The sequence below is a fragment of the Lipotes vexillifer genome, unplaced genomic scaffold (assembly GCF_000442215.2).
Source record: "Lipotes vexillifer unplaced genomic scaffold, Lipotes_vexillifer_v1.1 scaffold643, whole genome shotgun sequence".
Taxonomy (NCBI): domain Eukaryota; kingdom Metazoa; phylum Chordata; class Mammalia; order Artiodactyla; family Lipotidae; genus Lipotes; species Lipotes vexillifer.
Genome location: NW_006781628.1, coordinates 296,660 through 314,620, shown reverse-complemented (window position 1 = coordinate 314,620; position 17,961 = coordinate 296,660). Strand labels below are relative to the sequence as shown.

At 41.5% G+C, this 17,961-nt stretch overlaps 1 protein-coding gene across 1 annotated transcript in view; it reads left to right on the top strand.

Annotated features, from left to right (window-relative positions):
• Positions 1-17,961, top strand: part of LOC103091284 (WD repeat-containing protein 70) — a 108,178-nt gene that overhangs the window by 71,035 nt on the left and 19,182 nt on the right. The window contains exons 5-7 of the mRNA XM_007454809.1: positions 13,217-13,317; positions 14,954-15,033; positions 16,814-16,930. Of these exons, the coding sequence (XP_007454871.1) occupies positions 13,217-13,317; positions 14,954-15,033; positions 16,814-16,930 (298 nt within the window). The remainder of the gene's footprint in view (positions 1-13,216; positions 13,318-14,953; positions 15,034-16,813; positions 16,931-17,961) is intronic.

The following is a 17,961-nucleotide window of genomic DNA, read 5'->3' as shown; positions in this document are numbered from 1 at the left end:
ACTTTAAATATGTCCTGCCACTCCCTTCTGGCTTGAAGAGTTTCTGCTGAAAGATCAGCTGTTAACCTTATGGGTATTGTGTTAAATGTTATTTGGTGCTTTTCCCTTGCTGCTTTTAATATTTTTTCTTTGTATTGAATTTTTGATAGTTTGATTAATATGTGTCTTGGCGTGTTTTCTCTTGGATTTATCCTGTATGGGACTCTCTGTGCTTCCTAGGCTTGATTAACTATTTCCTTTCCCATATTAGGCAAGTTTTCAACTATAATCTCTCAAATATTTTCTCAGTCCCTTTCTTTTTTTCTTCTTCTTCTGGGATCCCTATATTTCGAATGTTGGTGCGTTTAATGTGGTCCTAGAGGTCTCTGAGAGTGTCCTCAATTCTTTTCATTCTGTTTTCTTTATTCTGCTCTGCAGTAGTTATTTCCACTATTTTATCTTCCAGGTCGCTTATCCATTTTTCTGCCTCAGTTATTCTGCTATTGATCCCTTCTAGAGAATTTTTAATTGCATTTATTGTGTTGTTCATCACTGTCTGTTTGCTCTTTAGTTCTTCTAAGTCCTTGTTAAACGTTTCTTGTATTTTCTGTATTCTATTTCCAAGATATTGGATCATTTTTGCTATTGTTATTGTGAATTCTTTTTCAGGTAGACTGCCTATTTCCTCTTCATTTGTTAGGTCTGGTGGGTTTTTGCCTTGCTCCTTCATCTGCTGTGTGTTTCTCTGTCTTCTCATTTTGCTTACCCGACAGTGTTTGGGGTCTCCTTTTCTCAGGCTGCAGGTTCGTAGTTCCTGTTGTTTTTGGTGTCTGTCCACAGTGGCTAATGTTGGTTCAGTGGGTTGTGTAGGCTTCCTGGTGGAGGGGACTGGTGCCTGTGTTCTGGTGAATGGGGCTGGATCTTGTCTTTCTGGTGGGCAGGTCCACGTCTGTTGGTGTGTTGGGGTGTCTGGACTTATTATGATTTTAGGCGGCCTCTCTGCTAATGGGTGGGGTTGTGTTCCTGTCTTGCTAGTTGTTTGGCATAGGGTGTCCAGCACTGTAGCTTGCTGGTCATTGAGTGAAGCTGGGTCTTTGCGTTGAGATGGAGATCTCTGGGAGATTTTCGCTGTTTGATATTACGTGGAGCTGGGAATTCTGTTGTGGACCAGTGTCCTGAACTTGGCTCTCCCGCCTCAGTGGCACAGCCTTGACGCCTGGCTGGAGCACCAAGAGCCTTTCATCCACACGGCTCAGAATCAAAGGGAGAAAAAAAAAGAGAGAAAAAGAATGAAGATAAAATAAAATAAAGGAACGTTATTAAAATAAAAAATAATTACTAAGAAAAGTTTTTAAAAAAAAAAAAAAAAAAAAAAACAATGGACAGACAGAACCCTAAGACAAATGGTAAAAGCAAAGCTATACAGACAAAATCACACCCAGAAGCATACACATACACACTCTCAAGAAGAGAAAAAGGGGGGGAAAAAAAAATATATATATATATATATATCTTTGCTCCTGGAGTCCTCCTCCTCAATTTGGGATGATTCATTGTCTATTCAGGTATTCCACAGATGTAGGGTACATCACGTTGATTGTGGAGATTTAATCCTCTGCTCCTGAGGCTGCTGGTAGAAATTTCCCTTTCTCTTCTTTGTTCGCACAGCTCCAGGGGTTCAGCTCTGCATTTGGACCCGCCTCTGCCTGTAGGTCACCTGAGGGCGTCTGTTCTTCGCTCAGACAGTACGGGGTAAAGGAGCCACTGATTCGAGTGTTCTGGGTCACTCAGGCCGGGGGGAGGGAGGGGTATGGATGTGGGGCGAGCCTGTGGCGGCAGAGGCCAGTGTGACATTGCACCAGACTGAGGCGCGCCATGTGTTCTCCTGGGGGAGTTGTCCCTGGATCCCAGGACCCTGGCAGTGGCGGGATGCACAGGCTCCCAGGCAGGGAGGTTGGATAGTGACCTGTGCTTGCACACAGGCTTCTTGGTGGTGGCAGCAGCAGCCTTAGTGTCTCATGGCCGTCTCTGGGGTCCGCGCTGATAGCCGCGGCTCGCTCCCGTCTCTGGAGTTCCTTTAAGCAGCGCTCTTAATCCCCTCTCCTCGCGCACCAGGAAACAAATAGGCAAGAAAAAGTCTTGCCTCTTCGGCAGCTCCAGACTTTTCCCCGGACTCCCTCCCGGCTAGCCGTGGCGCACTAACCCCTTCAGGCTGTGTTCACGCCGCCAACCCCAGTCCTCTCCCTGCACCCCGACCGAAGTCCGAGCCTTAGCTCCCAGCCCCCGCCCGCCCCGGCGGGTGAGCACACAAGCCTCTCGGGCTGGTGAGTGCCGGTCGGCACCGATCCTCTGTGCGGGAATCTCTCCGCTTTGCCCTCCGCACCCCTGTTGCTGTGCTGTCCTCCGTGGCTCCGAAGCTCCCCGCTCCGCCTCCCGCAGTCTCCGCCTGCGAGGAGGCTTCCCAGTGTGTGGAAACCTTTCCTCCTTCACAGCTCCCTCTCAGAGGTGCAGGTTCCCTCCCTATTCTTTTGCCTCTGTTCCTTCTTTTTTCTTTTGCCCTACCCAGGTACGTGGGGTGTTTCTTGCCTTTTGGGAGGTCTGAGGTCTTCTGCCAGCGTTCAGTAGGTGTTCTGTAGGAGTTGTTCCACATTTAGATGTCTTTCTGATGTATTTGTGGGGAGGAAGGTGATCTCTGCATCTTACTCTTCCACCACCTTGAAGCTCCTCCAAAATACTTTAATTTTGGTAAAGTCTAATTTATCAGTTTTTAATTTTGTAGAATGTAGCTTTGGTGTCACATCTAAGAACTCCTTGACTGATTCCAGGTTACACAGATTTTCTTCTGTGTTTTCTTCTAAAAGTTCTATGGTTTAATGTGGTTCATTTTGGGTGTGTGGTTTATTTTGAGCTAACCTTTGTGTAATAGAGTGAGATATAGGTTGAATCAAGGCCAGGACTAGGGTCAGACTGAAGCACAAAATTGAAGGAGGTATCAAAAAACTCAGTAATCAAAGCAAATTAACATTTTAATGCAATATTATAAAAAATAAGAATTAATGCATAAAATTCATGATGAGTAAAATTCCAGTGCTTTAAATAAAAATGGGATCAGTAACAGTGCTATGCCAAGCTGTACTGAAGCCTGAGGCAAAAGGAAAATTCAGTTGAACTGAGGCTGCCTTAATTTAAACTTTTGATCTTTTGTTCATTACAGGTTTTTTTGTCGGGGGGATAGGGTGGAGTATCAGAGTGGGGAAATAGTAAACTCACTGCTGCTTTAGTGATACTTTCAATTCTGGGCTAATTCCCCAATCCACCTACTACTATTTAGTTTTCGGAATCCTGAAATTTAGGTTTTATAACTGCATTCAGAGGGAGAGACTGAGTGGAATGTGATCCCTGTATCTCACCCAGCACCAGGAGATTTTTTTTTTTAATTAAAAAAATCATAACTGCGGTGCAAAACTATATGAAATAAATAATGAAATAGTACATATTGCAGCAAATGTGCCTAGGAGGAAGCTCTAAGATCACTGCACATTTGCAGGGACATTCATATTATAGGAAATAAAATAATGTCTTTGATCCTAGTGCGAGTCCCATCTCCTACACTGGTGATAGGTTCTCTTCACATAAGTATGCCACAGGCAAAGCTGCTGGCTTTTGCTTCATCAGCTGCCATCTGGCATCAGGCATACGTTGCTCCGTGTCTCAGTATTATCTTCCAGAGTCCATCTTCTTGCCTACCTGAGTACTACGGCTCAACTCTCCTATATGAAAATTAGACTTTTAACAGAAGAGTTTACAACTTCCCTAAGAGTTCATTTCTGTTTATGAAATCCCATACCATCGTATCTTTTTTTTACATTATTTTTAGGCTCACATTCTCATGCTTAGAGCCCACATCCTTTACTCTAGTCCTCAAGGAATTGGAGAACAGCTGGTCAACATCCTCTATTTCCTTTAAGATTATAAAGTTGCTGTTCTGTCTTCTCTTGTCTAAGTGAACCAAACTTAGTTGTTGTTGTTTTAACATTTCCTTGTGGGTCATATTTTCTCAACACTTCTGTTATCTCTGGTACTCTTTTTCTCAGACATTTCTAGATTTTCCAGTGACCAAATTGGAGTAAGGGACTCCTTGGTGCCATATGGGTGGGAAGGGCATTATATTGCTATGGTTGGAACAATATATGGCACATGGTAGGTGTTTGGTGAAAATGTATTTGTTAATTTTGCTTTACCTTTTGTTATATTGTATTATAGCATGTTCTTATCGGGACTTACTATAATGGCCTATTCCATACCAGCTTCTCTTGTTTTTGTTTTTTGTTAATAGTTTTTTCTAATTAATTTGGAATTTCAGAGCATAAATATGTTTTCTTTTAGATTTGATGAAAGAAGTACAAATTTTAATTGTCTACTTCTTTAAAACTTGAGGTGATCTTTTTTCAGACCTACTAAAAATAGCTATGTTTTGAGTTCAGTGGAGGAAGCAAGTTTACTGTGGATGCTTAAAATACTGGTAATCTAAAACTGTAATGAATATAATTTGTTTTGGTTGTTATACTGTTAATGAATATGATCTGTTTCCTGGATCTCTTTTGTAGAACACACTCTGCTTTGAAGTAAAAATTATTTCTTGGAATTTGTCACTGTATTTTATCAAAATTCTGATCTTTATTCTTCCTTAGAATAGAAGATGAATTCTGATGTGCTTATCATTTCATTTCTGTTCTCATTTCCAGTCTCTTTTAAAAGAACAATTTATAAATTTAACCAGTAGATTCTTAGTTCAGGAGCAGTTATTTAGATTCTCTATTCAACATTTTCTTCTTTGAAATAACGTTTACTGCAGGAATCCAGATTCAAAACCTATAGTGAGTTGTCTTTTCCTATAATTATCTGTCCGACAGTGATCTCATTTTGGGAGTTACAATTAGATGAAGAACCTATCACATCCTGCTTCAGGCTTCATAAATCATTGAAGGCGGAAGAATGAGGACTAAGAGCAGGGCTTGTCCAGTTTAATACTTTATTCATTTTCTAGTGTCATTTAACCCTGTAACATGCTATATTAAAAGGCATCTACTACTTATTTGGTGTCAGCAGTCTCATGGAAATATTTTCTGTTTACTATTTTGCTTCTATTTGTAGTCCTTCAAAGCAATAGAAACAGTCAATGTTTCCCTTTTGATTAGTTAGAAACTTTGTTTTTCTTCTCTACACAAGTTTGGTGTTTTATTGAATTGGCATTTAAACATATCTATACTTCCTAGTATAGACATAATTGCCACGAATGGCAAAACTGGGTGAAGAATCACCTACTAGATAACACGACCCTGAAGGAGAAACATACTTGACGCTATAAAATATCAAGAAAAGAGAATAATACAGTAATGGCTAGTGCTCTGTTGTCCAAACCCAGCACCATATTACATCACACTGGTAGAAGACCAAGTGAAGGACTTAACATGTTTTGTAAGATTTTCTACCACGGATTTTCCTCTCCCAACCAGAATTTGATGAACGATCTTTGGTAACAAGTTTTCCAGCTGTTGTATCAGAATTCTGGCCAGACTTTCACAGTTTATGTTAGTGTGGGGAAGAAAAACTTCTATAATTAACACATGTCCCAGGATAGTGTTTTTTCCTTTTTTGGAGTGATAGATAATGCTGTGTCTTGCATGATGAGGGGTTGTGAGACCCCCAAAGGGCTAAATAAAAGAGTATGATTTGTAAAACATCTTTACCTGTACTATATTAAGCCAAATAGTGCTTTACATATCCTGTATAGTTCATCTTTGAAGATTCAGCTTTTTCTTTAATTTTTGGTTTTACCTACTTGATGATTCCCAAGATCTGATCATATATATTTCTTATCCAGTAGTTAGGGATTTCAAGCTTTATCCATTTGTGCTTTGTTTATTTATATAAAGAAAAGATTTATGGTTATTATCTTTATTCCCATCTCGAACTACTTATAAATGAAGAATGGTAAAGGGGTCTGGGTCTGTGCAGATTAGATCGAGAGAGATGGCCTTGGGTACTGCTTCCCAAGCTCTTTCACAAGCTGGTCCTCATAATAGATGATAATGTGTGATATAACAGACAAACCCACTCTTTGCTGGAACTGACTTGCCTGAGGCTCCAGTGCCCCAGGCCCCTCTCAAGCCTGTGTGGCTCCATATCTTGACACACTTGATCCATCCTGTGCCCACCAGTCGGAATTTCTACAAGAATATTGGGAATGTGCCTCCAGTGAGCGCTGCTTCTTTTTGATTTTTTAATCTTTGAATTTTATTTTATTTTATTTTTTTATACAGGAGGTTCTTATTAGTGATCCGTTGTTGTTTTTTTTTTTTTTTCGGTACGTGGGCCTCTCACTGTTGTGGCCTCTCCCGTTGCGGAGCACAGGCTCCGGACGCACAGTCTCAGCGGCCATGGCTCACGGGCTCAGCCGCTCCGCGGCATGTGGGATCTTCCCGGACCGGGGCACGAACCCATGTCCCCTGCCTCGGCAGGCGGACTCTCAACCACTGCGCCACCAGGGAAGCCCAGTGATCCGTTTTATACATATTAGTGTATACATGTCAATCCCAATCTCCCAATTCATCCCACCACTACCACCACCCCCAGTCACTTTCCCTCCCTTGTTGTATTTGCCTTGTAGGATCCACCACTGGTGTCACTCACCCTGTGGACTCCAGCTTCCAGCCTCTTATTTGTTTCCTGCTCCCAGACTGTCATTAATAAGAATAATTACTAGATTTTTTTTTCAATCATTATTTGTGCCTTTTTTTTTTTTTTTTTTTTTTTTTTTTTTTTTTTTTTTTTTTTTTTTTTTTTTTTTTTTTTTTTTTTTTTTTTTTTTTTTTTTTTTTTTTTTTTGCCTCTGTAAGTTCTTCTCAAATAGCAGATTGGAGCAAACTAACATTTAGTGTTTTGAATTAGAGGAAGAAAATTGTATTTAATTTTCTTACCCAAGAGACCTTCCATTTTCTCTGAGATCTTTTTCTTGTGATGAAGTTCTTTAGGCAAGTTTATTATCAGTTACAGATGTGATTCATTTTGTGCCAAGGACAATTACCAGGTTCCAGATTTTTGCTGCTTGAGCAGTTACCTTAATTTTAGAGCAGAGGCTGTAAATAAACTGATTTTAATAAATGCATTTTCCCATCCGTTTGGTAGGACTTAATTTGTTAATTAGATACCAGTTTTTAAAAAGCATAATCTGTGCATCTGTACCAAATATTTATGGCAGGAATAGAGCAACACTTTTCCTTATTTGTTTTTTTTGCAGCAACCCATACATTTATAAAAGTGCCATGGCATTTTTTTCTTTTCACCATTGAGCTTCTATCTGGTTTATCAGAGAGAGAATTGTTCGGGGCAGGGAAGGGGGAAGATTAAGAAGATTTCCAGCAAAGAGTGATAATTGCTACAAGTCCGGCCCTATGGTGGAAGTTCCTTAGAGTTGGAGGAATGTGGAGGAGGAAAAAAGGATAGGCACGTGCTCACTTATAAGAGCAGAGAAAATGTCTTTAATCGTTTTTATTTGAGGGATGTCTCCATGGAGATCAGGTGGGTGTTGAGGAGTCTTATTTATTGTAGACTGAGGCTTACTCACCAGGTTTGCTTCCTGAACTTTAGAGGAATGAAACTAAGCCCGATGGCCCATGCATGCTGCAAAATCATCCAAGTTTGGGAAAAGCAAGGCTTTGGGAGGACAGGACAAATAGCCTGGAAGAGTTTAAAGATTTCCCATCTTACTCTTCTGCCTCACTGGCTCAATATTTTAATGTGGAAAGCAGTTTTTCTTTCTCTGTGAAATAAAACTTGGGCTTGTGCAAATCCAAAGAAAATTCTTTCTCCAGTACCTTTCCATTTTCATCTGCCTTCTTTTTATTTGCTTTGGACTCACATCTTGATCTGTGTTCTTAGTTTTGGGGATCAGCATATACATGGCCTTTCAGATGTATTGGGTAGTCCTGAGGGTGTCCACGACCGTAAGACTGCCTCTACACAAGTGTGCAAAACTGTGTGACAGTCTCCTCCCCAGACAGGTGTTAGGCTCTTTATTTGAAATTTTGGAAAATGCTCCTTCTCCCAAGGAATCACTGGGTTAGCTTATCCATTCTTGTACTATGTGACAAAAACCAAACATGAAAACACCAGACGGAGTTTCTTTTACAGTGTGGGTCAGCAGCTGAGAAGAATCAAGAAATGGTGTTTCATCATAATCATGATTAAGATATAAAATTATGAAGGCTGTTAGGCTTCTTTTAGCATGTGAAGTAGAATAAGGGTGGTGTTTAGATATGTGCATTACGGATGCCTAAGATGTTATGCGGGCATTGATTTCTTTTATAGTAACATTTGTGAACTGGGGTAGTAGTTCCTTTTTCCTTCCTTATGATTTTAGTAATACCATCTGCTTTTTAGTATAAACTTGCTAAGACTTCTCTTTCTGGGTCAGGTGGGTTTGGAGATGATTTTAAATCCGCCACATCCCTTCCTCCCCATCATCTTCTAAAACAGGCCTTTGCATAATTAGGTGGTCTAAAGGAATGAGCACTGGAGTTGGGAAAACCTCCCTGCTGAGCCCAGCTCCTCTGTGTACAAGTTATGTGACCTTGGGAAAGTTACCCAGCCTCCTGCAAGCCTCAGTTTCTTCTCCTTGTGAAATGGGGGTGAGAATAACTAATTTTGTAGTGTTGCTGTGAGGATTCAACTACTTTAAATAACATAAAGTTGCAAATACCTAATAGTTCCTTTCCTACCATGTCCTAAAATGTAAATTTATATCTCTCATTGATTTCCTCCTCTTCTCCTTATTTGCTTCCATGATTTCACTTAAAGTAAGCAAAACAAAACCACAGAAATAAATTATTTGGAAATTTTTTGTGGCCGTTTTACTTTTGTAGAGGGGTAATTCCAAAATTCCTGTTTTGGAATCTTGACACTGCCTTTTGTACACAAAGTGCTTTCTTCTTCTCTGCCCCCCACCCCTCTTTTTTCTTTAGTCTTCACAGAAAAGAAAGATCTCTGTGTTGAGCACTTGAAAGTCTTGTAACTTATTGTCATCTTGCTTATGATCTCCATCTCCAGTTACTGTCTCTTTGTGGCTGCCGCTAGAGCTGAGCACTTTTGGGGCAGACTGTGGTTCCTCTGCACTGCCAGATTATCTAAAATGACAGTAGGTTTTGGTTTACAAGGGACTTCCCTGGTGGCGCAGTGGGTAAGAATCTGCCTGCCAATGGAGGGGACGTGGGTTTGAGCCCTGGTTCAGGAAGATCCCACATGCCGCAGAGCAACTAAGCCCGTGCGCCACAACTCCTGAGCCTACGCTTAGAACCCGTGAGCCACAACTCCTGAGCCCACATGCCACAACTACCGAACCCCACGCGCCTAGAGCCCATGCTCCGCAACAAGAGAAGCCACCTCAGTGAGAAGCCCGCGCGCCTCAACAAAGAGTAGCCCCCGCTCACCGCAACTAGCGAAAGCCCTTGTGCAGCAACGAAGACCAAACACAACCAAAAATAAAAAATAAATAAATTTTAAAAGACTAAACTTAATTTTTATGGTAACATGGGGTTCAGCTTAGGCAGCTAGGGGAAGCCAGTGTAAGAATAAAACCCTTTATCGATTTAATTAAGCAAATCAGTATATTAAAATATGCAGATTAACTTCAGAATCTAGTTCTTTGCACTGCAGTGGCCTTCTGCTTTCTCTTTGGTCCGTGCAGATCTCCTGTCATGACATTTTCCTCTGCTCCTTTAATTCAGATGTGCTCTCTACCCTTCATTTGCTGTGTCACTCAGCAAATGTGTACGTCTAAATGTGGCAAGCCCCCAGCTACAGAAGTACCTCTTCAAGAACAGAGGATGGAAGATGTCTTTGGTGGATGGTTGACTGACTGAATGCATTCCTTCTAAGTAGCTACAGCTCATCTGTCTTCTGATAGCTCCTTGGGCTTCTAGCAGGCACGTGTCCCATTGTTGTTAAGTAAAACCCAGTATGTGTGTTTGACAAGTTAGCAGCGTGGCAGCTCTACTTGCTCCCCAGCCTCGCTGCCGTCTCAGGGGTTGTTTGGTTTGGCAGATGGCCAGCTCTCTGCTATAAGATGCATTTCCTTGACGGGACAAAGTGTGGAGCCGCATTAGCTGCAAAGTTTACGAAGGTTAGCTAAACATACACAATAAATATTAATAAACAAAAAAAGCCCACCCACCTTTGACTTAGAATTCTGTTTCTTCATTCCATGTTTTGGAATCCTTGTAATATTTAATTAATAGCCAGTCTTAGGGTAATTGAGCCTTAAGTATCTTTTGCTTAAGTCAGACTGCTCCCAGAGTCCTCATTGGCTGCTTTGGTGACTCACTGCCACAGTGGATGGAGCTCTGGAATGACTGTTTAGTTCAAGGGGTCTCATTTGCCTTCTCCTTGCTTCCATATAAAAAGCCGTGTGTGTGTCTAAGGGCATTAGAGGGTAAAAGCTGTGAACAGGAATAGAGGTGCAGTGCCCTGAGCTTGGACTCCCTGGAAAGCCGTCAGACATTGGTCTGTTGGCCTGGGCCGTTGCCTCTCTCTAACATTTACACCCTCAGCATAGAGGGAGAGAGTAACAGTAACCTGCTGCCCCTGGAAACTGCCTATTTGGCTGGGTGTCTTGGAATTTACCAGGCCTACACTGTGGATCTTTTCCAATTCTGCACCCTGCTCACTTGAAAACATATTTGAGAACTAGTAATCTTAGACTGCTTAGCCAGATCTCTAGAGAACCAAGGAAAAGAAATAACTTTAATGCTATGTGCTTAAAGTTGTCCTGGGGTGATTTGTGGGTGCTGAGATTTCTGAAGGCCCTCTCACTTTCCTCCCTTGCTCTCTGGTCCTTGCACATCCCTCTTTTTAGGCCCACATTGTGAGGGAGCTAACCCTACTGTGTTTGTGGGGTACTTGAGTATAATAATGATCTGGAGAAATCAAATTATCCCTCCTAGGCAGTAGTGAGTTTAAGTTGAAAACTGTCTCTACCTCCACCTAGCAAAGCAATCCATTGAGGCTTGGGTGAACTGTAACTTTTAATTCATCCCTGCAGCAAACATTTATTGAGTTCCAGACACTAATCTAGGCACTTGGGATTCTTGGCTACGTAAAACAGACGAAGATCGGCCTGTGTGCAACATATATCCTAGTAGGGGAGGCAGACAATTAGCATAATTAACAGTAAACTATATGGTACTTTAAAATGGGATACATGCTGTAAAAACAAGGAAAGTAAGGGGAGTTGTGTGTTGCAGTTTTAAATAGGGTGGTCTGGGTAGTTATGACACTTAAGCCAAGACCTGAAGGAGATGAGTATTGGCTTGGATGAACTTATTCTAGGTAAGATATGAAGTTATGTTTGTGACTCTTTTCATCTTTCCACATACCTGGCCTTGACCATCTGGAAATTCCCAGTGGTCTAGGCGTGCTTCTCAAATTAGTCTCAGTGGCAGAGAACCTGGTAGTCAGGTCATGCTTTGCAGACCGTGAACTACTGATATACTTAATTCCATCTTACCAACCAGGCACAGTTTTATTAGGAGAAAATGTGACTTTTTATACACATGCATTATAAAGTAAGTTTCATGAGCATATGCACAAAGCAACAACCACCCCACACCCTAAAAGTCAAACTTTGATTTACTATTTTCATCTTTTACTAAAAATATGATTTACTATTTTCAGGTTTTTCTGTTAATATTCCCTCACCATTATAAATGTTTTATCATCTTTTAGCACTTGCTAGTAGACATTGGGTAGCAGGCACCACAGGTTTAAGAAAAATTGTGGAAAGAAAACTTAAAGCTGTGAAAAACTGCCCTTTGAACTTAGTTTTCCCTCGACGACAGGGGAAACGCAACCACTCTGATTTGGTTTTCTCAATAGAACATCTCAACGCTCTTCAGTGGTGCAGAGCTTAAGAACCACTCTTCTCGAATATTGTCAGGCATGAATTAGAAGTTCCGCAGACTCTCTTACATTTCCTTCTTAGTTTCTCAGGAATCTCAGAGTAGGAATTGCAGCCATTTAACTATATGCATTTTTTTTTTGGCCAGTCAGGTGGGAGCCAGAGTTTCTATCAAAAGGGGTTACAGGGATTCCCAGATATTCTGTCTTAAGAAAAGAGCTGGATGGCTGGGGAGAAGAAACCAAAGAAATCCAGCCCAAGTTAGATTATTTGGGAGACAGAAATTCCATGATTTGCATTTTAGTATTAGAACAGAAAATGGTAATATCTAATTGTACCCTTTTTCCCTCAGTCCTTGTACATTGCCTGGCACGTGAGAGGTTCCTGATAATCATTGAATTAATGTTTCCACTCATTTCTTGCTCTATCAGAGTGAGATCTGCAGAACCCAGCACATGCTGTTTCTGCCTACCAACCTTAGCTTCATTTTTTCCCCCTTAATTCTATCCCTACCATCTCTTCCACCTATGCCCTCTTCCTTCAGCAAAAATTAAAAACAGGCTGTACTTCTCACTGAGAACTCGTGGTTCTTTCTGACCCCAGAGTACCACTTATTTTCCTTACTAGTGATGAACTCACAGGATCATATCTTCCAGTGAACCTTCTCCTAAATAGCTTTTCATTCAGGTTAATATCAAAGCTTTATATTCCATATCTCTGTTTTACTTCAGCTACTGACCTGCTGGTTTATCTCATAGATAGGGAGATATTATTCAATGTTTGCAAATGTGTGTTGTTCCTGAAAAAGCTTTATGAGATTTCGATCTTTGTAAACTAATAACAGTAACCACCTGGTCTCAATATGCTGTCCAGAGGGGCATATTTATTGTGTGTATAAAAGCATAAAACACTGAGATCTAAATCTGCTTCAGTGGTAAAATGAACTGAGTTATGTGGGTTCAGCATTCTAAGATGCCAGCCTCATGTGGCAGCAGAGCTGGGAAAGCCCAGCTTTGTGGTTTCAAGGCTGTCAGGGAAGGAGAGGAGAGATGTCAGGAAGGGAGCATCTTTTTTATTTTTATAGAGTATCACACAGATAACAAGTGATAGAACAGAACTCAGCCTCAGGAACACAACCCTATGGTTTAGAAGAACATGCCCTAAAAGTTACACGTAGTCATCAGGGTGGTATTCAGTTGCGTAAACAAGCCATCAAAGTAGCAGCAGAATTTTTTCCATTTTTATGTGCCCTCTTTAGCTGACTACCATGCCTTTCCTTTACAGAGTGTTGTCCGCTGCCTGTGGCATCCAAAGCTGAACCAGATCATGGTGGGGACTGGAAACGGATTGGCTAAAGTCTATTATGACCCCAACAAGAGTCAGAGGTATTTCATAAGTATTGCCTGTTTTAGATGGATGACAGCAACTGGGGGAGAGTTTTCTTTTTCCACCCCCACTTTTATTTATTTCCCTCTTTGATGGGGATCCACCCTTTTAGAAAATGCAGCTGGCACAGAGTAAAGCCTCAAACTCCTAGTATTGTGCTTTAAAGAGGATTTGGATATCTCCCTTGATCCATACAGAATTCAAAGTGAAAGTTTCCTGGGGATTTGCAGTTCTTTAGCTGAAATGTTGAGTGCAAGGGGAGAAAAAGGCCTGCCCACTTTGCATACCACCCTGAACAGTGGCATTAGCAGTGATGCATGTAAGGGATTAACAAAGCAGGGAACTAACCACTTATAGGAAATGGAAACGGCTAGTCCGTTTTGTTCCCTCTTTGTTTGGGCTTTTATCAGGTGCCGGTTTGGATGTTTGGCAGGGTTGTTCTCTGCCAGCAGAGGAGGACAGCACAGCTACTTTCCCCTTCAATCCCATGTCTGTCCCCAAATGCCAAATGTAAGCATACCAATGTGCTTCAAGGATCCGAAAACTTCACTAGAGGCTCAGTCAGTCTCTCAGTTATTTCTCTTTTCCTTGGGCACAAAGGTAAACGTGTCACCAACCCAAAAAAAGATGGTTTTGTTTCTCTTTGTTAAGGTATAGTGAGTGATTAGCTCTTTCTTTAGAGTCAGCCTTGGTTAGCTAGTACTAAAATTCACATGCTGTATTTACTGGGGTCCCCCGTAAACCTGTTTTGAGCTCCCACGTTCTTTCAGGGGAAAGGAAACCCATCCTCTGTTAGTGAATATGTATTGACTATAATTTGGCTCTGAATAGAAGCAGACAGAATTTTCTGGAGTTGGAACCTTTGCCCTATAAAATAAAGTTATATATTGTGGTCTTTAAGAACAGATAGGATTTTGTTTGTTTTTTAATAAAGAAATTGAAAATGCTAATGTAATTAGGATGAGAGAAGGGAGTCTGTTTTACTTGAGAAAATAACGAACCCCATTTGATAGCACCCTTCAGAAGATTCCTATCTTTGGAATCTTTACTTTAAGAAATTTGCTTATTTGTTTTTGTTTCTCCTGAAACGGATGCTCATTATTGCTAAGGAGAAGTGAAATGTTCTAAGCACACTTTTGGTTAATCCCACACATTCTTGGACTGTAGCCCCTTGGCAACACTGCCAAGCTGACTCAGTTCCAGATCACTTGTACTCTTGTATTTGAATTGTAGACAAATGCCACTTGGGCTGTAGACTACCTAGGTTGCTTTCATCTGAGACATAAACTAAAATTTGAACCCTATGACCTTTAGGGTGAAAAGGTTGATTAATGTTATTAATATCTCTTTAAGATCTTAATTTTAGGTTATTTCTATAGATTTTTTAAACTGGCCTTTTGTTTTCCAGTTACCTTTCTAACCCTTTCACAGAGTAGTAACCACTGACTCAGACTTGCTTTCCCATACATTTAATCTCTTATCACCAAGGGCTCCATCTGTTGCCAGTCCTTAGAAAGTCAAGGACTCAGTGAGGTGGTGTGTACAGAGCATGTTCCTGAAAGTATCTAATGCTTTTGACGTAGACTTTGTTTCTGAGACCAAATAAAGAAAATCGTTTGCTTTTACCCCTCTCAGGGGAGCGAAATTGTGCGTGGTTAAAACACAGCGGAAGGCGAAACAAGCGGAGACTCTAACCCAGGACTACATCATCACCCGTAAGTTGTTAAAATGGTTTCTCCATCACGCGTCTGTCTCCTGTTCTAGTGTGCTGTTGATCTCATGGCTTTAGAGACAGAAAATGCTCTCCGAGTTCAGGCATATGGTACAAAATACCCCTTTCATGTGATCAGGACTGGGGGTCATATAATAGCTAACCCCTTTAGCTTCTGTGCCCCGTCACGGAGACAGGGTTACTTCATGTAACTTTCAACACAAGAGGGAAAAGCCTAAATTCTGTGACCATGTGATAGACTGATCCAGAGACCTTTAGATATAAAATGAACTACCTGGGGTATGATCAGAAATCTTACCAGGACAGAGCAGCTTCTCTCGGGTTTGTCACACAGCCTCGTTAATTTGGCAGTTTTTTGTTTCCCAGAGTCACGGTCTCAGACCTGTCACAGGTTGCGGCTGGGCAGGAGATCTTGGATGCAGTAGCAGTTGTCATTAGCAGATGCCCCTGTGGACTTTATCAGTGGCTCAGTCTAAAGACCAGGGGGCGCTGCACTGCTGGGTTTTCTCCCTGGTGGTTGGTCTCGTCTAAGGCCATGTCCCTTGGAGCTGATGATCAGTAAAGAGATCCGGTGACATTTTTTGCAAGAGTAGAAGTGTTAAAGTCGGTGTCATAACCAGTCTAACTCATGTGATTACATGCGGCCTACTTAAATTCCTGCATTCGTTTGAAGTGAAAAGCTATTTTTCCCCCTCCTAAAAATACTGTTGTGTCGTGTTGCCCGACAGAGTGACGGGTGGCTGTGTTTCAGCTCCCCTGACTCAAGGTAGGCATATTTTACTAGTGAGTGATATGACCCTGGCCCAGGCTGGAAGCACGGGTAGAGGACAGGAGGGGTACTGGAAGTGTTTTTTAGATGTTAACAGACATTTCTGTCATTCATATCATAAATTTCCTTTAAACCCCTATTATTCCTTTAACTGTCCCCCAGTTTTCTCTTTTAAAGGGGTTTTAATTTGCATATAAATATTCAAAGAAATTATTCTGGTACTTTTTTTGGTCAAAAAAAGATATTTGATTCTATCCCCAATAGTCTTCTCCCTCTCCACCAGAATATCACAGTTTCCCTTTTTAATACATATTTTCTTTTATATTCTGAAATTTAATTCTGACATTGAGCAACAACAATTGGACAAATATTACTTTGATTTTTATTCCTTTGTCGACCATATTGAAAAGGATTAAGTCCCCATCAAGTCACCACATCAGGAGATTCAGGCACCTCGCTGCATTCAAGGCAACCTTTATCCCAGTTTCAGTGGGATAAGTGTTCCTCCCTTCCGGTTTCTCAGTGCTGTCAGCTCCTCCTGAGAGGTGGTCACATTTCAGAAATGTGTGAAGTGATTCCAGTGTTTATGAGGCATCTGAGGAAACTTCAGGGCTGACAGGCAAGCTGTTGGCATTATTTGCATTTGGGTCCTATAAGAAAAAACAAGAGGCAGTCCCATTAAGTGTTTCTTTTCAAAACCACAGAAACTAAGTTTAACTGCTGCCCATGGTTTGGGAGATGGGGAGCCTCACCAATGTTTCTGTGACGGTATTTGACGGCATCTCCTGAGTGCCGTTAGTTGCCAGGAGAGGTGAACAGTGAGCCTGGTCTCAGACGAAATTGGCTAATTGGTTGCAATAAGACCGTCTTTTATTATTAGATGAAGGCTGTCATTATGACTTCCATTTCATGATCATGTACTCATGCGTTAGCTATGTTTTTGGATGGAAGGGTTATTATCATAATGAAATTTTTCAAATGTGACTTCTCGTAGCTCACGCCTTGCCTATGTTCCGTGAGCCCCGCCAGCGGAGTACAAGGAAACAGCTGGAGAAGGACAGACTGGATCCCCTGAAGTCTCACAAACCCGAACCTCCTGTCGCAGGCCCAGGTGACTGTGGTCTAACTAGTGACTCGCAAAGGGGGTTGCGGGGCAGGGTGGGGTAATAGATACAGAATTTGGAAGATCTTTTGGGCCTAGATGCCTGTCTTCAGAGATTTTACTAAATAGGGGTTTTCAAACGTCTTCTTTTAGCATCAGAAGTTCTCGTGTAAAGATCTGATGCGGAAACCCAGTGCATAAACTGATAAAAATGGAGCTGCTGTGCTGAAGTCGAGAGGAAGCCCGGAGCCCTTTCTGCTTGGTCTCCAGCTAGAGCCCTTTAGGTGACCTCGGTTGAACTCTGGGGCTCCTTGGGACCCAGTGTTAAAACCACTGCTCTCAATATTGGCTTAATATGCAACACTGGGTACTTTGACCAGAATTTAGGCTGGATTAGGTTTCACAGAAGGCAGAAAGTGAACATCATTGAATTCTGTGTTGATAAAATGGAGCTGCCCATTTCCCTAGAAGATGAATAAAAATCCTTAGAGTTTCTAAGAAAGTAGGTACCAGAAGAAAGCAAGGCAGCATTGGCTATCATATACCACGTACCTTTACTAGAATCCTGTTTTCTGTTATCACCTGCATAGTTTCCATTTGTCCTATATTCACATGCTTAAAGCTTATGAATTGTTCACTCATGTGACCCTGAGCTCTGGACCTGTATCTGTTTGGCCTGACCCTTCAGCACTGAAAATATTTCATACACCAATCTCAATTTTTTTTCCATTTTCTCTGCCACCATCCTAATCAAAGTTCCTAAATAATATTCTTGCCTGGATTATTGAAAAGCTCTTCTAACTAGGCACCTTCTCAAATCTCTCTCCTCACCACCCTACCTTCGTTCATCTCACACACAGCTTTTATTCCCAGTTCCTGTAGCTTTCGTATTGCTCCTGCCCTCAAATCTTCATAAGCTTTACACTGTCCAGTTGCATTTCCAGAGATTGAGTTCTCTTCAGTCTGAATCTAACGCATTTTTTTTTTTTTTTACGGTACGCGGGCCTCTCACTGTTGTGGCCTCTCCCGTTGCGGAGCAC